Source organism: Lissotriton vulgaris, chromosome 1_1, assembly GCF_964263255.1.
Source record: "Lissotriton vulgaris chromosome 1_1, aLisVul1.2, whole genome shotgun sequence".
In the NCBI taxonomy this organism is placed as follows: domain Eukaryota; kingdom Metazoa; phylum Chordata; class Amphibia; order Caudata; family Salamandridae; genus Lissotriton; species Lissotriton vulgaris.
Genome location: NC_141685.1, coordinates 1119982180 through 1120007098, shown reverse-complemented (window position 1 = coordinate 1120007098; position 24919 = coordinate 1119982180). Strand labels below are relative to the sequence as shown.

The 24919-nt window shown below is 48.2% G+C and overlaps 1 protein-coding gene across 4 annotated transcripts in view; it reads right to left on the bottom strand.

Annotated features, from left to right (window-relative positions):
• KMT2D (lysine methyltransferase 2D) overlaps positions 1–24919 on the bottom strand; it is a 1692256-nt gene that overhangs the window by 574156 nt on the left and 1093181 nt on the right. For all 4 annotated transcript variants that reach the window (XM_086963706.1, XM_086963708.1, XM_086963710.1 and 1 more), the window contains one exon: positions 13909–14032. In XM_086963706.1, coding sequence (XP_086819832.1) covers positions 13909–14032 — 124 coding nt within the window. The remainder of the gene's footprint in view (positions 1–13908; positions 14033–24919) is intronic.

The following is a 24919-nucleotide window of genomic DNA, read 5'->3' as shown; positions in this document are numbered from 1 at the left end:
GTTTTCTTCTTTTTACAAGTGTTTGTTGTTGGAGTTGGCTGCAAGATTTGAGTTCCCACAAAGCGATCAGGTAAGGAGCATTTTCTTTATAAATGTGTTTTCACTTTGTATGTTTACGTATTTTGACGTTTTCGCGCTTAATGTCTTTTTTCTGTTTCCTTTTGTTTTTATCCCGTTCCCGACCCCCCTCTCCCGCTGTCCGTTCCCGCCCCCCCTCCCGCTGTCCGTGTGCCCATATATACTTGTTTCTATTACTGTTAATGCCACTGTTAATTGTTTTCCAGGTTTTTTTTGCGTTAGTCTCTCAAGTTATGTTCGTTTATCAGTTCAGGGTCTCGGCGATCTATAAGTATCCTTTATTTTTTTTTATAGACTGTTGCTTCGATAGACCGCTCTGTTCCTGGAATTCTTTTTTTAAATCTGTGCTGTGGGTCTTTAGAGCGGGCAGAGAGGGCATACTATGTTTTAAGTGGTCCCCCTCATTTACAATTGTGCTCTCAATGTAAGCCATACATATAATGTATTGCAGGGATGTCTCGCAGTTAGCCACGTTAACTTCCTGTAGCCGGATTTGTCTTACTAAAGGTGAAGACGCAGGAGGAGTAGGATGATCTGTACAATTTGAGGAAACCTTGTAAAGATGCAAAGATGCTTGTGAGTAAGCAGCGATGTACTGTATGGGAGTACATTAGATGGCTGCATCTTCTGGCGGTGGCTGTGTGGACTTATCGGGCGGTTGAGTTGGTTTGCAGGCAGTTTGTATGTGGAGGCTACAGACTGTCTGTTTATTTTAAAACAGAGCGCTGAGAGTATGGTTGTAGAGTTGGCACACGCTTAGCCCTAAATGAATAAAAAAAGGTGTAGATGTACATTTACATTTTTTCTGGTTAATACAGGAAATTAATTTTTGAACTTTAGCTGTTCCTTCATTTACGCTTGCCCGTCTCTGCTGAATACCTGATGATATTGTGCAAACCCGAGATAATTATCTCATGCATCCACAGGTACCATAAAATGCATGTCACTCGAGGCATGCATGTAAACACAATTTTCTTTTTATAAGGTGTTTGTTTTTGTTCATGATATCATCTTAAATATATGGGTATTTACTTAGCGGCATAAAAACTGCTGTTTAAAGTTGTCACATTGGTGTGGCCTTATTACTTGGTGAATGATTTGCTTTGCCACATTGGTTCACGGGATAGATCTTTTCCAGGATTTTTCCTATATATGCATACTATGAATTTCGCCAGATTATTCGTTCTTATCAATATAGGTCTATGACGCTTGCCTTTTTAAGTATACAGAAAATGTTTAGAGTATTTGATCTACCACATCGTGTACTTTTAAAAAAAATCTCTTATGTTTTCAATTATCTGTTTTTGAAGGACCACCAAGTTTGAAATATTAGGTCGAACTGAAGAGTTGTGGCAGAAATGTGGCGTGTTTTATCGTGATCAACATATATTGATACTACATTATAGTGGTAAGCTTACATATATACGGTTGTATGTCACTACTCAGGCTATGCTGCCGTGGAAGAGTGCACCTGTAGGTGTTTCTTGACTAGGACCCTTCTATGATTGATCGTTAGTTGAAATGTCAAGATTTAGGTTTCTTCTGTTTTAACTTCTTTCATACTATTTTCTGTTCATCATTAAAGAATTGATTTATGGCCATTTGGCAGCTGATCATTTGAGGAAGGCAGTATAAAATGAGTGACTATACTGGGTGGCGCGGTAATTTGTGCCTTGCTGCCATTCTTTATTCTTTATCTTCCAGATAATGATGAACAACTCACTTTCTCTTGCTGATAAATAGCTCAGCATTATCTGCATTTACCAATATAAACATTAAAATGCTGAAGGTATATGAATGAACACTGAAGGATAGCATGATTAAGGCTGAACTTTCTTGGACTGATAAGTATAACTGCTCACTTACTGATAACCCTAGTAATCCCACAACAAAACTCAAGCTCTTCTCTGAACCTTCGTAAAAGTATCAATTTGTCCTCTAGCTATTTTGTGAAAAGAATGTTACCCGCTGTGTCAACGGTGAGCAATAGAACTAAAAGCATCGGAAGTACCTGCTGTCACTTCTGATCAAATGATATGTGCCTTTACCTCACATCTGCCAAGACTGACTGCATGCTGACAAAAGGTTAAAAAAATGCCCATTTGGCATCTAAAGATCTTAATCACTTAGAGCTCAATTATGTATATGGCTGAATGGCATCTTCTCAGGGATACTGCACTAGAGTGTTCAGGTGTTGCTGTAGCTGAAATTACCATGTGCAAGAACACCGGTTCTGTTTTTCCGGGGGCGTCCGTTTTGCAAGTAGTTTCTCATTTCAAAAGCACCTGCTGCCCCTTTCCTGGCCTTAAGCAATAATCAGGCATCAATTAAAATGTCAAGCTAACTCTGGTGATTAACCGTCTTACTGGAAAGAGACCGGAGGTTTGTCTTCATACGAAGGTAGCAAGGTAGCGCAGAGGGTTAAAATGCTTGCTGCTAAGAACGTATATTATGCAGATAAAGCGCATATAATGTAAATAGATCAGTGTGTTACTGCTTCTGTAAGGGAGTTCCTTTTGTAGCTTGTCATTTATAAGTCAAAATCCTAATATAAAATATTGAGTTATTAACTGACAGCAAAGAGCTCCGTGTAAACTGCAAGGTATATATTAGAGCTACATGTATTTTTGCCCAGTCTTTTATTTATTTTATTTATTTATTTATTTTGAAAGTTTTATATAGCGCGAACAAGATCTTTGCAGATATCGGAGCCCTTTACAAGACAAGGGGTAATAAAAGGGGAGTGCTTAACATGCTTTTAGGCATAATATAGTGGTAGGTAATAATTGAGGTAGGGTAGATACAAGGTGCATAGTCACGCAGGTGAGTCAATAATATAGGAGTACAAAAAGGGGGAACATAGACAATCATGGGAGTCAATAATAACAATAAAACAAATATGCAAAGGGATAAAACAGGTAGTACAGATCGGTGCAGAGTCTTAACAAATCCAGAGTAATAGATCATGTGTATTTAGCCATGAGGATAGTCTTCCTAATCTTGTGAAAAGGGTGAAATTTGGGTTGAAAACAATTCTTACTATGAACGGGAACCCCTAACAATTATGTTACATTTCAAATTCAGAATATGTGCTTTTCCAGAATAAGGACTCTTAAACTATATTGCCTCCCGGTATCGATGACATGTCACTCCTACACTATACCTTGTAGTCCTGTCTGATGTAACATTTATTAGACACTGACTTACGCACATTGTCTCTATGCAATGTGTGTGTGATGTAACGTTCTGCGACACCTTACGCTGGTATGAGTGGTGCTATAAAACTAAATGAATCTGTGAGACAGTGGTTATGAAGACTTGAGGGGCACTGTTAAAGGGTACTAGTGATTGGGGGGGGGCTAACAGACATTGTCGCATAGGGCGCCACCAGCGCTAAAGCTGGCCCAGTTCGTACGCCTCCAAAGAAAGCCATTTGCATTTTTTCTCTAAATTCGTACATAGTAGCAATGAAAAAAATAGTTTTGTTTTTCCACTGCTCTAACTTCAGAGACGTTGGTGATTGCAAAGCACTGCTCTAAATTCCTGTTGGTATAGTTTATACGTTTCTTTGTCCCTTCACTGAAGTAGTAAGGGGGTGCCTGACCACACAGACGCCTCAGATTGCCAAGCTGAAATGTGGAACGGGTATGTCAGCGGTTATTAATGGAATCCCTTAAAGTTTATTTCCTGACTTTGTGGTTTGAATTACAGGCACTAAGTATGTTCCAGTGAATTTAGTACAACTGCCTAAAAAATGTATTGCTTGCGCATGCAAATGCTACTTACCAGTATGCATCTGTTCTTGGCATGTAGGGCTGCTGACATTCATATCTGTGCATAGATCGCCACCTAGTGTTGGGTCCGGATGATTGCACATTGTTGTCCTGGAAGAGTCTTCGAAGTATCACGAGATAGGTGGCTCCTCCCCTGGACTACAGTGCGCATGGGCATCGCCTCCATCCCCAGATTGTTTTTAGCCATTGGCAGAGATGGAGTGAAGAATGTGAGTGATGACCATGCTATGAGCACATGCATGTAAATAAATGAATTCTGCAGCTGCTACAGGCGCCGGGGAGGAGGGTGGGCGATATGAATGTCAGCAGCCCTACATGCCAAGAACAGATGCATACTGGTAAGTAGCATTTGCAGTTCGAGGCATGTGGGCTGCTGAATTCATATCTGTGCATAGAATACATAGCAGTCCCTCCATTAGCGGCGGCCGCCCGTGCCAGCTGCAGTAGTCTGAAAAAGTGTTTTTAGAACAGCCTGACCAACAGCTGCCTGTTGTTTGGAATGCACGTCTACACAGTAGTGTTTAGTGAAAGTATGTGTGGTAGACCATGTGGCTGCTCTACAGATATCTTCTAAGGGAATGTTACCTAGGAAAGCCATAGAGGCCCCCAACTTCCTGGTGGAGTGGGCCCTGGGTGGGATAGTGAGAGTGCGCTTAGCTTTAGCGTAACAAATTTGAATGCACTTCACTATCCACCTAGCAATCCCTGCTTTAGAGATAGCGTTTCCCTTGTGGTGAGTGGCAAAAGCAACAAAAAGCTGCTTGGTTTTGCGAAAATCCTTTGTCCTGTCTACATAGTACATCAAGGCCCGCTTAACATCAAGGGTGTGGAGCATGCGCTCCGCCAGTGTATCTGGGTTTTGGAAAAACACCGGCAATTCAATTGTCTGATTTAAGTGGAATTGGGATACCACTTTGGGCAGGAATTTAGGGTTAGTGCGTAGCACCACCCTGTTAGCATGTACCTGGAAGAAAGGTTCTTGGATGGTGAGCGCCTGCAGCTCGCTAACCCTCCGTAGCGAAGTAATAGCTACTAAGAACGCAACCTTCCAAGTCAGAAACTGAAGCTCACAAGAGTGCAGTGGCTCAAAGGGAGGACCCATCAGCCTCGTAAGAACCACATTGAGGTTCCATTCTGGAGCTGGTGGAGTCCTTGGTGGAATGACCCTTTTGAGTCCTTCCAGAAAGGCCTTGATAGCAGGGACCCTGAAGAGTGACAGGTGTTGTCTATTCTGGAGGTATGCTGCAATAGCAGACAGGTGAATGCGGATGGAAGAGTACGCCAGATTGCATTGGTACAGGTGGAAGAGATAGCAAATGATGTTTTGAATGGAAGCATCTAGCGGGTCGATATTGTGGTTAGCACAGTAGATGACAAACCTCTTCCATTTAGCCGTATAACAAGCTCTGGTAGTGGGCTTCCTTGCCTCCCGAATGATGTTCATACAATCGGGAGGAAGATTGAGGTAGCCAAACTCTAGGACTTCAGGAGCCAGATCGCCAGGTTGAGCTGTTGCGGATCTGGGTGCTGAATGTCGCCATGGCTCTGCGTCAGAAGGCTGGGAGTGAGATGAAGCCTTTGATGCGGTACCACGGACAGCTCCAGAAACGTGGTGTACCATGGTTGGCGAGCCCACGTTGGAGCAACTAGGATGAGAGTCGTCGAGTGCTGCCTGAGCTTGCGTGCCACCAGCGGTATCAGAGGTGCTGGGGGAAAAGCGTACGCAAATTTGCCTGACCAGTTCATCCACATCGCATTGCCCTGTGATTGGGGGTGTGGGAATCTGGCGGCGAAGCTTTGGCATTTTGCGTTCTCCTTTGTGGCGAACAGGTCTATCTCTGGATGACCCCACCTTTGGAAGTACGGTTGGAGTACTGATGGATGTATTTCCCACTCGTGCATCTGATGGCTGTGCCTGCTGAGCAGATCCGCCATTTGATTGTCTTTGCCCGGGAGATGCTCTGCCATGAGGAAGAAGTTCCTCTGAATGGCCCACTTCCACATGCTCTGAGCCAGATGAGACAGCTGTGGAGAGTGTGTGCCTCCCTGCTTCTGGATGTAGTACATGGCCGTCATGTTGTCCGTCCGGATCAACACGACTTTGTTGCACAGATGTACTTTGAACGCCTTCAAGGCCATGAAGATTGCCATCAGTTCCAACACATTGATGTGCATCTTCCTTTGCTGTAGTGTCCATAGTCCCTGCACAGTGTAATGGAGTACATGAGCTCCCCATCCCTGGAGAGAGGCGTCCGTCGTCAGGATAATCTGTGGGACAGGCTCTTGGAATGGTCGGCCCTTGCAAAGGTTGTGTGGATTCCACCAATGCAGAGAGTTGTATGCCCGACCGCTCACCAACACTAGGTCTGTCAGTTGCCCATGAGCCTGAGTCCACTGACGTGCAAGGCACTCCTGAAGCGGACGCATATGTAGTCTCGCGTGCGGGACAATGGAGATGCAGGAGGCCATCATGCCTATCAACTGCATGAACACCCTCGCTGGAAGCGAGTGTTGGGGTCTGAATCGTTGGATCAGCGCCTGGATACTTGCGATTCTCACTGAATTTGGCTGCGCGGTGGCCGCCAGAGTGTTGATTGTCGCGCCCAGGTACTGTCGCACGTGGGCGGGCTGGAGATGGGACTTTGGGTAGTTCAGAGAGAATCCCAGATCGTGCAGGAGATGAATGGTGCGTGACACGTGGTCGACGCACTGCTGTTCTGTTCTTGCCTGAATGAGCCAGTCGTCCAGGTAGGGGAAGACGTGGACGTGCTGGCGACGGAGATGCGCCGCCACAGTCGCTAGGCACTTGGTAAACACTCTCGGTGCCGTGGTGACCCCGAACGGCAGAACCTTGAACTGGTAATGCTGGTCTAAGATAGTGAATCTGAGGTACTTCCTGTGGGAGGGATGCAGGGGAATATGAAAATAGGCATCTTTCAGATCCAGCGTAGCCAGGAAGTCCCCCTGTTGAAGCAGGGGAAGCACCTGCTGCAACGTGAGCATATGGAAATGCTCCGAGAGGATGTACCAGTTCAGGGGCCTGAGGTCCAGGATAGGCCTGAGGGATCCGTCCTTCTTGGGGATCAGAAAATACAGGGAGTAAACCCCTGTTCCCCGCTCTTGCAATGGAACGAGCTCTATCGCCCCTTTTTGCAGCATGACTAGAACTTCTTGCTGCAACAAGGTCAAGTGCTCGCCTGACATAGGACGGCTCCTTGGGGGTATGTCCGGTGGAATGGACGTAAGCTCTAGACAGTACCCGTACTGGATAATAGACCTCACCCACCTGTCCGTGGTGATGGACTTCCACGCCGGCAGGAACTGCTGGAGTCTCCCCCCGACCGGTGTTGTATGGTCGGGGGGCAGTGACAAGACGTCACTGTTTGTTGGTGGCGGTGGACCTGGAGCTATTGTTGCCACGTCCCCTGCCCTTGACATTATTGCCTCTGTAACCACCTCGATTTTTGTTGTTATACGAGGCTTGGGTGTTAGTCTTGTAATATTGTGTGGACTGGGATGCTTGTCCCCTTGAGGTGCCTCTGGAGTTTGAGCGGCGAAAGGAACCACTCCGAAACTGCTGACTCTGTAAAGCCCCCATGGACTTGGCAGTTTCCGTATCTTTTTTCATCTTTTCCAGTGTGGCATCCACCTCAGAGCCAAACAGATGGTCAGGATTCACTGTCTGATTCAGTATAGTGGTTTGGATGTCGGGTTTGAACCCCGAAATTCTAAGCCAGGCATGGCGTCTAAGCAGCACACTAGTATTGATAGCCCTGGAGGCTGTGTCTGCCACATCCAACGCACATTTGATGGATGCATTCGTAATGAGTTTACCCTCCTGAATCAGCATCTCCCCCGCCTCCTTGTATTGGTCAGGCAAGTGTTGCAGTATGGCCTCTAACGTGTCATAATGGGCCCTATCATAACGTGCAAGCAAGGCTTGGGTGTTAGATATTCTCCAGATATTAGCTGCCTGTGCAGCAATCCGTTTGCCCGAGGCCTCGAAGATCTTGGACTCTTTGTCATTCTCCAGGAAGTATTGGTCAAGTGACTTCGTAAGGCTGGCGCGGGTCTTGGGGTTGCGTAAATGCCAGGGATTGATAGGGGCGACCCGTCCCGCAGTATGTAGACCCATATCAAAAAGAAGTAAGACAGGAGAGTGATCCGAGATACTCCGGGCCAAGTGGCTAATTTCCCCAATGTAGGAGGACTGGACAGCGGGCATAAGGAAGTAGTCTAGCCTGGAGAGACTCCCATGAACGCCGGAGTGAAAGGTGTAGTGACGTAGCGTCGGGTGCATTAGCCTCCAGGCATCCACCAGACCAAAGGTGTCCAGGAACCCACCGAGCCATGACAGACGCGGGAAGGTCCCTGGGGGGGTGACGATCCAAATCGCCGGAAAGTACAGAGTTGAAGTCCCCGCCCACAAGGAGAAGACCATCAGGGAGCCCCAGCATCAGCCGACCAATGTCTGAGAATGTAGAGGTCTGGAGTCCTGGGGGTACATAAACAGAAACCAAAGAGAGAGTCTTGCCCTCCCACCTACCAGTGAGGGAGGCGTAGCGCCCTCTGTCGTCAAGAGTGACATTATCAATTTCAAGTGGGAGGGAAGACCGGATCAGAATACCCACACCCCTAGAACCAGTGGTGAATCCAGAGTGTGCAACCAGTCGGTAACCCCATATATTCATCGCGTGACATACATTGCCGACTAGGTGCGTCTCCTGCAGGAGTACCACATCAGGGGACAAACGTCGTACATACTGCAGAACAACACCCCGTTTTATACGATCAGCCAAACAGTTGACATTCCAAGATATAAGTTTCAGCCGACTACCCCACATTCCCAAACATGTTGCATGGGGTTCCCCATGAAGAGCAGGACATCAGGCTCAGAGAAAGAACCAATACGCCGCCTTGAGGAAGAAAAACACAAACACAACCCCCCCCCCACCCCCCGAACTAGAACCCGTTACAACTCCCCCCTCCCTGCACCCCTGCAGAAGACTAAAAAGCCACCCCAAATGCAGTGTGCCTGTCGCCCTAACAATCCCATTCTACAAAAAGACCCCGGAGGAGGAAAGAGGCCCGTTACCACCCACCACCCAAATGTGGACTACTACAGGGCAACAAAAACAGAAAGATAGTACCCAGCTGAGCAAAGTCCAATGTTCAGAAACCAGGGACCGAAGAGTCACTTATGCGTAGGTTCACCACCCTCGGCACCGCCAGGGTGCTCCGTACGATCGCCTCGGCCCAGCAGGGAATCCAACCAGTCACTCACACTGTCCAGTCGGTCAAAAAAGAAGGTCCGTTCCTCATACTCCACACGAAGCCTAGTAGGGAAAAGCATGGCGTACTTAAGGACCAGGTCCCGGAGACGCCGCTTCACTCCAAGAAAGCCCATCCTTTGTCTTTGCACAAGTTGCGTGAAGTCTGGGAAAAAGTTCATCGAGGAGTTTTCAAATTTCACCGGGCCATGCACTCTCGATGCCTGCAAGTTCGCATCACGGTCTCTAAAATGTAAAAAGTCTCGCAATGATGGGCCTCGGAGGGGCGCCCGGCTTAGGTTGTCCGCCCAGGACTCTGTGTGCGCGCTCGACCGCTTAGAATTTACTCAAGCCCGAGGGGGCAAGATGGGTGAGGATCAGATCCTCGACCAGGAGATCCACAGAGTGAGTCTCGGGGTTTTCTGGGACCCCAATGACGCGGATGTTATTGCGCCTTGCCCTGTTCTCATAATCTTCCAGCCGATGGGACATTTGGTCATTCACCGATTTTAAATTCCCAAGTTCAGTTTGAAGTTCCACCACATCGGCCGTGAGGCTGGAGGTCTTCAGATCGATTGATTTGACCTTTTCTTTCGTTTTGGACAGGTCGGACCTGATCAGAGTGACATCCACAGCAACCGTGTCAATTTTGCTAGCCAGGGCCTCGTATTGCTGGCCGATGGTTTCCCTCATGCCGGTGATGGCGCCCATAATGTCCTACAGGGACAACTCGGCAGGAACGGAAGGGCCGCCTCGGGCGTCCTCCGGGGAACGACTGGGAGGCCCAGGGGAGCCTTTGACTAGAGTATACCGATCAATAACATTTGTCTGGACCGGTCGACCACGAAGAGAAGTTTTGGTCTTCCGCTTCTCTGCATCACCCTTGCCTGCCATGCTGGAAACTGCTCCCCGGAGGGACCCACACGACCAAGTGAAAATGGCCGCTGACAGTCCGGGTGCCAACGAGACCACAAGAGCTGGCTCGTAGGACCAAGAAAAGGCACGATGTGATTCAAAAAGGATGAAATGAGGAGACAGTTCAGACACTAAGTGGGGGCTGGACTGGTCCCCAGCCGGGCGAGATGGTCTCTCAATCAGACCATGCGGGGATCCGGGAACGAAACCGAAAGTAGAGATGCGGTCACCGATGAGGCCCCACTGCCGTTGTTGTTCAACTCTGTCCCGGATCCGCAAGTAGCCAAGACCCCGGCACAGCCTCCAGGTGGGCCAGGAAAGTTCAAAGTGCCATAACTTCGGTCGCCGATGTCCGATTTCAGTTCTGAGAAGAGTTATGGACTCAGCTGAGGTACATCTTCAAAGAGCTGTCCAAGAAATCAGTGTAGGAAGGTGGATATCCGACTATGGTTGCCCCCAACTTTTTGCCTGGTGTTTTGCTGATTTTTCGACTTAGTTGACCTGGGGCCCTGCTATTCAGGACCCCAGGCCCACTGCTCTCTCTGTAAAATGGATTCCTTGTACTCTAGGTACATATCTAATTGGATACTGAGTCACCTTATCAGTCCCTGTACAGTGTACTATAGGTACCCAGGGCATAGGTGTACCCAGGGCCTACCAGGGGCTGAAGCATGTATTATGCCACCCCTGGCTGGCCATCTAAACAGACACAACTGGCTGCACGACAGCTGGGGCAAGGTGGTGTAGTCACCCTTTTGCTTTAGATATAGTTACCTATATCTAAACCTAAAATGGACACATATATTCCTATCAGTCACTCCTATGGTAGGTACTTATCAATCCTGAAGGCAGAGTGCTTGGAATTATGTGAGATGGTGCTCTGGCATGAGCTGAGCCCGTTTGCAGCTTGCGGAACCAAGTCCTAATAGCTGTTCCATGATAATGCTATACCATATACTCTTAAGTGCACTATAATCCTCGCGGTTATTGCTAACTTTGGTATAGCATTATCAAAACATGTTGAGTAAGGTGTCATACGAATTGGAATACTACCCCCTCGCCAATTCTGGCGACGGGGGTAGCATTCCACCCTTCTAGAGGGACACGACATGTATGTGACTGTGAACCCCGGTTAAAGTTAACTCGAGCCTCAGCATCACAAAATGGATGCTGCCACCACAGACACGAGTCTGACCCCCTGCAGCTGGGAGTCCTTCCAGCGAGGGGAGCCTGGACAAAGGGTTTCCTGCCTTGGGAGGTGCTAGCACCACCCCAGACATGATTTTGTGTATTAGGTAGGACAGGGCTGAAAGGAATGAGACATGCCTGGGGCACACAAGTTGTCCCCGTGCATACTCCGGTCTAAACCAGTTCCTGGGGCACTCCAGCCCCAGAGCTGGCGCAAGACCGGACAAAGGATAGGGGGTGTAACCACCCCCCTTCCTGGTCCCACCCAGAGGAGGGACCTAGTCGTAGTACAGCCCCCTTTAGCCGGATAAAGGTAGGAGCTGGTCCCATTCCAAGTTAGATTATCCTGAACAACTTTACAAGAAGAAACTCTGGACTTCGACGTTCTGCTCCACAGAAGACTGAAGAAATCTCCCTTGTGGGCAAGGAGTGTCCACCCTGCACAAGCAGGCACCATCAGCGTCCAGCGGCTTCACTTTGCCGTCTTCCTTCCCGGATCCAGACTTCAGAGCCCGACGAGACCCGGATTCCCAGACCTCTCCGACCTCTACCTACATCTGCAGCACAGCTGAGATCCGTGGGTGCGACGAGACACGTGGGACCGGCCATCTTGAAAGAAGCAGCACTTCGCTCCAGCACGACTTCAGAGGCATCCTCGTCCAAGTGCTTTGGGGACTGAGAAGCCCCGACCCCGAGCAGCTCCTGCACCGAAGACCAGCCCTCCAGCATCCATGAGATCTGCGTGGGGCCCTTCTGCCTGTTTGCTGCTCGACGCGTTGTCTGGTCACTTGCCGGCTGGCTTGTGACCTCCTAGACGACGAAACCCGACAACTTCACTGCTGGTCTGGTTGCTCCAGACTGGCCCTTGCTCCCTTCCAAAAGAGGAGCACCCCGGACCCTCTTGGTCCACTCCAGACGCCGTTTCCACTCACCGCGTGGGTTGCCTTTGCCAAGGCCTGTTGACTCCGAATCCGAAGCCGACCCCGCCGACAGCGAGAGCCTGCGTAGGACAGCTCGTGCCTCCATCCTGGTCGGCGAAGACACCACCTGGTCCACGTGGCTGCAGAGACAAGCCTCCACCTTCACCTGATCGCGACGACGACACCTGGTTCCACTCCTGGTTCCACCCGAGTCACTGGCTAGTGACTTTGAATATTGTCCCCTCTGCTTTCAGGTTCTTCTCTTTGCTGACCACCCTTGGATCACACCGGACATCTTCCTCCTGACCGCCTGCAGCATCTTTTCCTCCAGGCTCCATAGACTTCAACGCCAGAACCCGACACGACTTGGCACCTATGCATCTGCAGCCTGTGGGTGAGGTAACACGAGCATTTCGGTGCTCAAGGGTAGCTTGACTCTCCTAGTGTCCAGTTCCACAGTCGTTTTGATCCTATCTAGTCAGGGACGTCCGTACTCACCTTTTTCTTAAAACTGTACTGTCCATAGACGTTTGTACGCATCTCGCGTGTGAGTTCACACTCTGCACACGCGTTCCGTGGGCCTCCTATTACCTACCCCAAGTTAGTATAGCGTGGTCCCAGCGATCCTACAGCCTCTGGACAACTCCATTCCTATTATTGACTTTCACATTCCACTTACTTAGTATATGGTTTGTCGTGCCCCTAGGGCACCATTGTAAATCGTGCAACTTAAACGTATTTTTCCTAGGAGTTTGTCATGTGCTTAGCCCTCTGACCTCATAAAGAGTTCAGAGGTGTAGGTTAGTTAATAAATACTTGTTTATTTTCATAACAACCTGTGTGGTGTCCTTTCACTTTTTCAAGGGGTTATATGTGGTAAAACAGCTGGCTTCACATGCCAAAAGAGTTTAGCCTAAGACTGCTTTGTCCATGCTACCATTAGGATAGCTGGTCTATAAGGTTGACTTACAACCAATCACCATAAGGGTTGTTTGGACTGATACAAGGTGATCACTAGAACTAGTGAGCATCATATATCAGGCCAACTTCTCACAATCAGGATATTTTCAGGATAAACTGCGAGGAGCGGCGAGGGTCTGGGGAGCTCTGTGCTCACGCGACCATCTTGGATTCCCGCTAAGCTCCTCCCCATTACTACTTTTTTAAACTGATATTTCTAGGCAGCCAATGAAGGAGATATACCAAAAGGATAATACACAGCATGTTGCTTGCAATGTTGTTTGATCCTCTACTTTAGAATGTCTCTGCCAAAAAAGCAACATTAGGAAATCACATGGATTGGAATCCATGTGAAAATTTCAAGCAAAACATCCCCTCACCCCACCCTGAAAAAACAACATAAGTGCAAAAAACCATCAATCGAAACAGCAAGGTGGCTCTCGAGGTAATGAAGTGGACAAGGCGAGTTCAAAAGTCTAGCTGTGCTAACAGTGGAGAATAGTCGCTGGAGTAATACAGGATACACGTTCAGGGGAAGGTTAGGTAAACCCACAGGTGACCTCAGGGTCTTGGAGCAAGGTGTTGAGGCCAGAACCTGAAAAGGCATCCTCTTTGAGTTCACAATAAATGTGCAGCTCAACATCATAATCATAATAGGGAATCAAAACATTCAACAGCTATTTAGGAAACATGAATGTGCAGTTTACACCATTCTTTCATCTCTTCTTGGCAGATTACTACCAGTTAAGGCTCAAGACAATGTGCAGGACTCCCACCTCATACCTGTTCATTACTGGAGCCACTCCAATGCTGCCCTGTGCCATCACTTTCTTGATGCCTTTCAGAGCAACCATTTTGGCTTTGGCAATTGGATCAATAATGTCTTCAGTAGCAAAGGTATCCAGATCTGCAAAGTTGAAAACCAAAATATAATATTAGGGGAAATAATACATTACAGTACTGCAGAGAGAGTAGCTGATTGAGAAATGCTGGTACTGAGTTGTTAATATGGACCCACCAAAGTCTGGTATGTGTAAAAGTAAAGACTTTTCAATTCTAGTATGTCCCATTCAAATTATCAGAGGTACCAGTACAGTTTAGAAAGCTAAGCTGATAGAAGCCAGTGTGGGTGGTTCAGCCCACTCCGAGCTCCTGCCTAGATGTAGGGCCTTTTCATGGGCAGTCAGTGGTTACATGGTAGTATCAGGGGTGGTAATATTTATCACAAATGTGGCCAAGGGTCAGGAGTCAGATGCACTTCAATTAGTAGCCATTATGAACCCTTTAGAGGCAACATTCTCTGGGTAGAAAGGGCAAGTAACAAAGGCTTTTCCCTGGAGATAGGTGGTGTCAGAAGGCACACTTTATGTAAACACTCAGTTTGCATCTTAAAGTGCTGCAAATCACAGTATGTGCACTCTATCGCCACCCAGAGTTTGATTCAGAGTACTGTAACTTTTTTCCTTTATTTATTTATTTACTGACATTTATAGAGCGCGAACAATTACCCGTAGGCGTCTCGGCGCTAGACTGCAGTAATGTCCCTCCCCAAGCAGAAGAGAATGTAGACGCGTGAGCTGTATTTACTGGTTGAATAGCCACGTCTTTAGTTTTTTCCGGAACTGAAGGAGTGAGGGGCTTGTTTTTATGTGGTGTGGCAGAGTATTCCAGATTTTAGGAGCCGCAACTAGGAATCGGCGGTCGCCCCAGGAGACTGTTCTGCTGCGTGGGACCACTAGTTGGTTAAGTGATGTGGATCGGAGTGTTCTGACCGGGTTGTAGAGTATTAGTTGATCTTTAAGGAAGCGAGGTCCTTGATCCTGCAGTATTTTATAGACTGTGCACAATGATTTGAACGTTATCCTGTTTTGGATGGTTAGCCTATGGTAGCTTTTCAAGGTATCCGAGATGGGCACAAATGTAGGTTTTTTAGACAGCAAGCGTGCAGCCGCGTTCTGAACAGTCTGCAGCTTTTTGGTGACTCTGTTTTGTGCATTAAGAAAAAGTCCATTGCAGTAGTCTAATGATGTCAAGACCAGAGAGGTGACTAAAGTCTTGGCGGCCGTATCTGGTAGAAAAGGTATGATTTTCCTTATCATTCTGAGTTTGAAATGGGCAGTGGCTGCCACCTTATTTGCATGAGCCATAAAATTGAGCTGGTCATCAAATGTGACTCCTAGATTTCTAACCTTAGAGGTGGGGCAATGTGGGGTGCCGAAAGCCGATGGCCACCAGGCTGCAGACCAGGCTGGCGAGAGGGTGCCAAAGATAACCACCTCCGTTTTATCGGAATTGCGCTTCAGGCAATTTCTTGCCATCCACTCACCAATAGCAATCATTCCATTTTGGAACCGTGCTGCCACCTCTTGCCCATCTCCCTTTATGGCCAGCACCAGTTGGGTGTCGTCTGCGTATGAGGTTAGGCTCATCCCGTGTGCTTTGATGACACTAGCAAGGTCCGACACATATATGTTAAATAGTGTCGGACTTAGGGATGAGCCTTGAGGAACCCCACACGGTAACGACACATTGGCCGATTGGAAGGGACCTAATGTGACCGCCTGGGTTCTGTTGGCCAAGAAGGAAGCAAGTAGGTCTCTCGCAGTGAGCTGAATACCCATCTTCTCGACACAGTCGACCAAGATCTTATGGTCGACCGTGTCGAAAGCTGCCGAGAGATCTAGGAGTACCAGCAATGCTGTTCCTCCTTGGTCGCGGATGATTCTAATGTCATCCGCTGCTTTGATGAGAGCGGTTTCCGTTCCGTGGTATTTACGGAAACCGAACTGGGTGTCATCCAGCAAGTTGTTACTTTCTATGTGTTCCGACAACTGCTGATTCATGGCCTTTTCTGTGACTTTCGCTAGAAAAGGGAGACTTGCTATAGGCCGATAGTTTTTTAATTCTTCCTTATCTAGACTTGGCTTTTTAAGCAGAGGTTTGATCAGCGTGTTTTTCAAAGAATCAGGATAGGTTCCAGATGTCAATATCGTATTGCAGACATGGGTGATGATTGGGATGATTGTATCTGATACCATGGGGAGCACAGATGTTGGGCATGGATCCAGAGCTGATCCGGATTTGATTGATTTAACTATGCCCTTTGTTTGGTCAGTAGTTAGGGGTTGAAAACTAGTCATGGTATTTCTTAGGATGGTCGTGGGGGTGGTAACACTACTGATGCTAGGGTCTGAAGTGAAAGCTTGGTATATGTCGTTTACCTTCGAGAAGAAAAACTCGGACAAGGCGTCGCATAATGATTGAGATGGGGGCGGATTTAGGTCCGGTGTGTTACCAGAAAGGGTTTTGGCAATGTTGTATAGTTGTTTGCTTGAGTTTTTTGCTTTCTCTGTGTAGTGAGAAAAAATGCTTTTTTGCTGCTGTTATCACTGCTTTGTAGGTAGCGAGAGCTTCTTTATATTTTTCCTTGTTTTCGCTATCATAGGTTCTGCGCCAGTGCCTTTCCCTATTCCTTGTTAGTTGTTTTGGGGTTTTTAATTCTTCTGTGTACCACTGGGCAGTTGGCATGCTCCTGTTTCTTGAATGGGATTTGGTAGGTGCCAACTGAGTCGTGGCATCGCCCAACCATTCATGGAATTGGTGAGTTGCGATGCTAGGATCACTGGATAGGTCAGGGCTGGTGTTGTTTAAGAGTACATTTAGGTCATTAGGATTAATGTCCTTCCATGCTTTAAACGTGCCTAGTTTCGAGTATGAGGCCTTCTTTCTCAAAGAGCCTTTGATGGTTAGGCTACTAAATATGACTGAGTGATCTGTCCAGGTCATGGGAAGAACTGCCGTTATGTGTAAGCCTTCAGCGTTTGTAAATATACCATCCAGCGTGTGACCTGCCTGATGGGTAGGAGCCGTGACCAATTGTCTGAGGCCCATTATTTCTAAATGCGACGTGAGGGCAATGGTATCCCTGTCATTGTTTTGCTCCAGATAGAAATTAAAGTCGCCCATAATTGTGGTGGACTCTTCAGTAACCATGGATTCAGTAATGGTGCTTAAATTGGCAAGGAACGCTGATCTGGTCCCGGGGGGTCGATAAAGGAGTACTCCCTTAAAGTTGCAGATCGGTGTGAATTTTATATTGAAATGTATAGCTTCACATGATGTGATGGGAATAGGCGAGATGCGGACCTCATATTGGTCTCTTACTATGATGGCTAGCCCACCTCCTTTCTTTATGGCCCTATCCTGCCGATAGGCATTATAGCCTGGAGGAACTGCCGTAACAAGGTCGGGGGCAGATGCCTCGTCCGTCCATGTTTCTGTGATGTAGAGAGCATCTAGATTAAAGTCGCTGATAAGGTCAGCTATTTCTTGGCAATGTTTGCTCAAGGATCGCGCATTGATGAGCGCCATAGTAACGTGCTTCTCTCTCTCATGTTTTAAGGTTTTAGCTGAGGTGGTAGAGTTATAAGTAGCGAGTAAGGTGTTGCAGTGAGAGCATTGTGCATTAGCCTCCAAGGGAATATGCGATAGATCGAATTTGTTGCAAAGGGGGGCGTAGGTGGGGCAAAGCTCCAGTAACGTACTGCGATTGTACGAGAGTGTACGAGCAGGGGTTATGGCCCTGGGCCCGGCGCAGACAGGCTTGCCTTTGGCGCACCGCCGGCGCGCCCGCTGCGCCCACCCGCTGCGCGGAAGGAACTGCGTCTCATTATATCTGGTGTGATGAGGGCGTGAAGCGTCCAGCATCTGCAGCGCTAAACCTCCCTCACCCAAGATGGCCGAACCCTTCTCTCCAGGCGCCACGGAGTGAAAATGCGCTCTGGGAGTCGGTTCGAGGGGGCAGAGATCCGTGCAGGGGTTATTAGTCAACTATCCTACACAGTACAATTATTATGCTTTTTATAAAAACGAGTATGATCACGTGCGGCGATTTTTTAAAATCAATACAACCAACACAGTAAAATGTATAATACAAGGTGCAAAGTGCAATAGTAAAAATATCACAGCACAGCGCCCCCGGCTTCCGCCTCAGGGGAAAGACATCGGTAGAGTCAGCGAGGCAGCGCTGCTTACCGTTTTTTATACTATGGGAGGGCGGGAAGCGTCCAGCATCTGCAGCGCTAAACCTCCCTCACCCAAGATGACCGAACTCTTCTCTCCAGGCGCCACGGAGTGAAAATGCGCTCTGGGAGTCGGTTCGAGGGGGCAGGGATCCGTGCAGGGGTTATTAGTCAACTATCCTACACAGTACAATTATTATGCTTTTTATAAAAACGAGTATGATCATGTGCAGCGATTTTTTAAAATCAATACAACCAACACAGTAAAATGTATAATACAAGGTGCAAAGTGCAATAGTAAAAATATCACAGCACAGCGCCCCCGGCTTCCGCCTCAGGGGAAAGACATCGGTAGAGTCTTTGGATTCTTCGTTTCCTATTAGAGTTGGTGCAGGGTGACACATACAAATACAGGCCAAAAACACAAAGCACCAGAACAGATTTCAGTTACTATTAAGGATTTTCACCCATCAGAACCAGTGTCTGTATTTTGTGAGGCATTTTAAAATTAGCATTGAAAGAGTATTTATTACCTTAGTCAGAGGCAGGGTCACATGAGAATTTACAGCACTGCAAACTTCTAACTCAGTGTTACAGTTAACATTTTCCTGCAATGTTGAAGATACTATGCTCAGTACTCTCCTCCCTTCTCATGTTAGGTTCAGAATATTACACGTTTTTTTCTTCATAGTAATGTTAAGTTTCAAGAATGGCACCCCCATTACAGGAATCCACAATAAAAAAGTACAAAGAATCCCCACCCCCAATAATGTACAGTTATCCCCATTATAAAAAGGGTGTTTGTGTACATGAGCTTAGCAATGCAAGTACACTTAATAAAGCAGACAACAAAACTATTACCATCCAATGACAGTGTGTGAGAAAGTGCCATCTTTCTTACATTGGTATGCCCCCACTTTTTGCTTAACTGCTGATGTGCTTTGACTGAGTGTGTCCTGGGCTCCTGCCAACCAGGTACCCCACTTTTTGCTTAACTGCTGATGTGCTTTTACTGAGTGTGTCCTGGGCTCCTGCCAACCAGGTACCCAGGGCCTGTGTTCCTTCCCTAAAGCTGTGTTGAACCTAAAACCCAATTGGCCTCCCTGGTCACCTGTCAGCCCCTAGTAAATGGTACCTTAGATACCCAGGGCATGGTGACCAGAGAAGACCCCTAAGGGCTGCAGCACTTATTGTGCCACCCTTAGGGGCCCTGTACACTGACACCCACACCCTGCCTTTGCAGGCTGAGTGTCTAAGTACAGAACTAAAAGAGTCGACAAGGCACACCTTCCTGTGTGCCATGCCCATAAGACCCACTGCCCTGGCATACCTCAGTTACCCCTCTAGATGGGTGCCCTCTGCCAGTGGTGTGGGCACATGTGCATGAGCCATGTGCCCCTACAGTACCCAGGGCCATTCCTGGGCACTGTAAGTGCAATGCTGCCAACAAGAGTATATGGGTGATGGGAGGTCGACATTACGAACTCCACAGCACCACGATGGCCCCACTGAAGACTGAGAAGTTTGGTATCAAACTTCTCAGCACATTAAACCAGCACTGATGCCAGTGTGAGATTTAATGTAAAATGCACCAGAGGGCATCTTAGAGATGCCCCCTGAAACCGAACCTACAATCCACGTCTGGACTGAGAGGCTGCCCCACAGCAGACATGTTGCTGGACCCCTGGGTGGAGAGTCCCCCGCTCTCCTGGGCCTGCAACAATGCACCCCCAGGATGGGCAGAGGGAAGCTTCAAAGGCCTGCCGCCTCTGTGAGCTTCTCCAGGCCATTTGCTGTACTCAGCAACTGACCCCCACCGGTTCTGACCCCCACTCTGGTGGGAAGACTGGCGGGAAACCCTAAGTCAGGAAGGGGGGCGTGCCAGCCTGTGCCAACCCCACCCCTCAGGTGTGAGAGGCGAGGTGAAGCAGGACACCGGGCTCCGGCCATCTTGAAGATGGGGAGCCCTGCCCAATCACAGCTAGGCTCCTGCCCCCTCCCACAGGAGAGGAGCAGACTAGGGGGTGTACCCACCACAGGACAGGGACCTATTGGTCCCTGCCCTTGCCCTACCTGTAACGCCCCAAAACTCAGTATTTAGGGGCTCCCTGAACCTTCCTTCCTCAGATCCCGTTTTGAAAAACAAGAAGGACGACCTGCCGTGCAGCTGCTACCAAAATGACGACAACTGACTTGGCCCCAGCCCTACTGGCCTGTTAATCCTTGAACCGGCTCCTGCTTAACCCCGGCGTCTCCTGCGGGCTGCAAACTCGAGAACCCCGGAGGACCTGCCTGCCTTGACCGTCTTAGAGACTGGGAATCCCATGAGCAGAGGTTCTGCTCCAACAGCAACACCCCTGGTGTCAGCCAGGAACCACGAATCCAGCCCACTCTGCACCCGCTGAGTCCAGCCTCTGCCCGAGTGAACCAAGACCACGAGGACGTCCTCCCGGCGACTGGGACCCGAAGTCCAGTGCCCAAAGACCCTCCACGACGAACAAGACGACGCCTGCAGCCTCAGAACCAGAGACCGCGACCAGCCGAGGGTAAGATTTCCCGACGCCAAAAGACACCCCTGCACCCGGCTTCCTGTAGCACCCTGAGCCTTCCTTTCTGGTACCTATCTCCTCTCCAAGATCCCAACTTACCTCTTCAAAGTGGTGGTCACACCTGAAGAATCACCGTAACAGTCTGCAGCCTTTGTTCCCTTTTTACCTTTTCCATTGAATAACACTGGCTGCCCGACGGCTCAAAAGCACCCTGCACCCAGCCGCCCGAGTGCCACTGGAAGTGCAACTACTAACATAAATGTAAATAACTACTAACATACTCTACTTCCCCTGAGTAAGTGACCAGGAGCTCAGCTCCCACAGGCGTGTGGCCTGCTTGCTTGCAGCCACCAACCGAAGGCCCCCTCCCCTCCATTGGATAACATTGGGCTTACCTACTTCTGCACCCGGCTGCCCCTGTGCTGCTGAGGTTGTACCAACTGTACCTACCTGACCGTGGGGGACCTTTGAGTCTAAGCCCAGAACCTTAACTTCACCAGTCGAGTACTTACCAGGAAACCGATAACTAACTTTCCTGCCATAGGATAACATTGACTGGTTTGACTCGTAAAATCTTGCAAGTGTGAAGTTTTGAAACTCTAAAATATTCCTATAAAATCAGCCAAATACTGAATTCCGAAGTACTCGCCTGTGATCAGGAGAGAAGCCAGAACTGTACCTTGAAGCCTAGTACTGAACCGCAAGAGTAATCCTAACCGGGTTTACTAGTAACCTGTATTTTCTCCATCGGAATCCATGGTCTGCTTTTCTATGAAATTTCTTTTAAGTGTCTACTTTTGAAAACTTGAAATATTCCTTAAGAATCGTACCTACTACTGAAACGTAATTACTTACCTGTCTTAAGTAGAGATGCCAGTGCTGGACCTAGGAACACGGTACGGGATTACAAAAGTAACGAGAACGTACTTTACCTGTAACCTGAATTTTCTCCCATTGGATAACATTGCTAGATTTTCACTGAACAGTTTTAAAGTATTAACTTTTAAAATACCTTTATATTCCTCGAAAATCACTGCAATAACCAAAATGTTTTTACTAAAATGTTTTCAGCCTAGACCCCAGGGCTGAATCTAGGATCCTGGAATTACAAAAGTAACTTACAAACTAATCAACTGCATTTTTGTAGAAAAACCCATTGAGCCCAATGTTAGATTGTGTTTAGAATTGTGTTGCCTACTGCAACCCCTGTACCTGTTGTGTTTACAAAGTTATTTTCTATCTGCAAAGTCATTACTTGAGAACACTCGCAATTGAGAAAAGTATATTTTTGATACCTGTTGGTTCTGAAAATAAAACTATATCTTTTGATATAAAAACAATTGGCCTGGAGTTCAGATCTTGAGTGTGTGAAACCATTTGCTGACTGAGTGTGTACAACAAATGCTTTACACTGTCCTCTGGTACTGCCTTACTGCTCGACCAAGCTACCAATTTTGAGAGTAAGGTCAGCCCTGACTTTAACCTCTGTTATACCTCTGCGGTTAGTGGTCTCTTTACACACTGTACCTTACTTTGGTCCAGTATATATAGAGCCACTTTCTCACACAGTGGAGGATGGAGAGGACATGTGAAGCACTTCAAGCCGCTGACTGACTTACAGGAAAGCAATGTTTCAGTTTGCAGAAAGTGGTGTTGTAGCTAAAATTATGCACATTGACTGAACTGGACCTTCACATCTTAAGTTGTGGCTGATGGAAAGTAGTAGCAGACGTATAAATTAAGGTCCTTAGCACTGTCTTACCCACTTGTTTCTCATAGCATTAGTGTAAACATACTATTATTTAAGAAAGGCATAGTCTGATGATCAAGTGACAGCCTTCCAAATGTCCATGAGAAGAATGTTGCCATAGGGTTTCCCCTCTTGGTTTATACTGTGCCACATGTATATCAGGAAAAGGACATTTTTCAACATGCACAACAGAACATGAAAGCAATTTGGTCAGCAAAAAAGATTTGCTAAAGATATATTTATTTATTTTATTTATTTTAAAGGCTTTATATAGCGCTGGCTAGACCCGGAGGTATCAGAGCGCTTTACATGAGCATCAGATCATAGTTACAGGTTACATTGTTATAAAGGTTACACAGTTATTAGAGCATGGCAACATAGTTACTTGAGAGGTCAAGATAAACAATAAGCAGAAATGCGTAAGGGGAAAAGCAGGCAAGGGGAAAGATTCAGGGGAGGGGGGGAAGGAGCTGGGGAAGCTTCATATAAGGTAATGAAGGCGGGAAAGAGGAGGGGAGGGGAGGGTGAAGGACACCGCATGGAAAGAGGAGGGGAAGGGCGACGGGGACACAAACCGGTAGAAGAGTCAAAGCAACGTCCAAAGTCCAGTAAGCTGTGATCCCGGGGGAAGTGGTGTCACTTCCCTATCTCTGTTGCGGGAGGCTCCCTTTACGCAGTGGACTCTCTCAGAGGGGTCTCTGAGACTCCAAGGCCTACATACTGGATCCTTCCTCAAAAAGGGGAAAAGGAGTGCTTTGGCAAGGGGTGCCATACCATACCTCAGATGTGAGTGGCTCCCTTGGCACAGTGGACTCTCAGCGGGTACGCTGAGACTCCAGAGTATAAATATTGGATCTTTCCCCAACAATGGGAGGAGGAGTGCTTAGTCAAAGGGCACAAAGGACAGGGGGCTAGGCAGACTAGCAGGCAAGGTGAGAGATTCAGGGGGAGAGTGGATAGGAGCTAGGGAGGTAGACAAAGAGTACTAAATGGGAACAAATTTATTAAGGAGTTATTATATAGCGCTGGCTAGATCCGATGGAATCAGAGCGCTTTACATGAGGGACAATAATGTTGCAATTTACATCAGTTAAAAGTTACATAAGTATCAAGAAAAGCATTTAAAGAACATAGGGGACAAGGTGAATGGAGCAAGGAAGGGGATAGGGTCTTTGGGTAGGAGGAAGATAGGGCATAAAGACGAGAGGAAATCTGCCCAAGGTCCGGCTGGGTAGGTGAAGTCCACAACCCATCTCCTCTTTAGCTATATGGTAGCTCCACCGGGCATCAGCCAAATCGCTAGGTCTCCACAGTCTGGGGTAAGTCATGCTGGTTCCAAGTCCTGAGGTGCTGGCAGGTTAGGGGATAAGTTCAAGGTCTGGTCAATGTCCAATTGTTGTCCCAGGGTAGTAAAACAACGTGTAGGGGACCACTATGGAAGCCATCTTGGGGTCAGGCAGGGGACTGTACTGTACACTGGTGGCCATCCTAAGGTCAGGCATCAGGCAGTTAAAGTCAATATCCAGGACAGCGGCCGCCAGAAAATAACAAATCCAGTGTGCACAGTGCCAGGGGCGGCGCCCCAGTCATGGTTCACTAAGGCAGCTTTTGGTGCAACTGGCATAATCCAGAGTATCCAACTGTAGCTCACAGGAGCACACTTTCCTCTCAAGGTCGTTCACCCCGTGTGTCCAATCGCCTATAGACCCAGTTCCAATGTATCTCTCCCAACCCAGGACCCCAGCCACGGGTCAGGGATGTATGCAGCGCCGCACCCACCACACGAGGCAGTCCACAACCAATCTGTCGATTCTCACGGGTCCCAATGGTCCCCTCCAGCCGGGACATTCCACCGGGGTCACACTGACCACAGAGCGGGGGTCACAAGAGATCCACCCGCCATGGGTCCAGTCGCTCAATCACAGCGCACTGCGCATTCTCCAGTGGCCACAAGGGATGGAGGGGAGAGGCCGTGGGCATCCACTCACTGCTGCCAGGGTACATCGTTACCTGTCCGTCAGGCACAACGGTCCTGCAGTCCCTCTGCAATAGACCCAGTCAGCGCCAATCGCTTGTCCCAAAATGGCAGTCCCCGGCGCTCAGTGTCCAGCAGGTCGGAGGTTGCAGGTATCGGCAGCCGGGATTGCGGGGCACAGCACACCTAGCCCCCAGGTGTGAAGGGGGAGATGGATCCAGGCACCGCACAACTGATTCCCGGTCCGCCCGAGGCACCTCTGTTCCGCCGCGACGTTCAAGGACCCAGTCGTCACAGGCCACCTGATCAAGATGGCGGCCACAATGTACAAAGTTCTCAGCAGGCCGGTGCAGGCCACAAGTGTTGCCAGCTAGGGGTGCAGGGCACAGCTCACCTATCCCTTAGGTGCGGAGGGGGAGATGGGTCGAGCACAGCACGACCGATTCACTGCCCGCGCCGAGGTGCCTCGGTACTGCTCCGGATCTCGGGAGCACTTTGA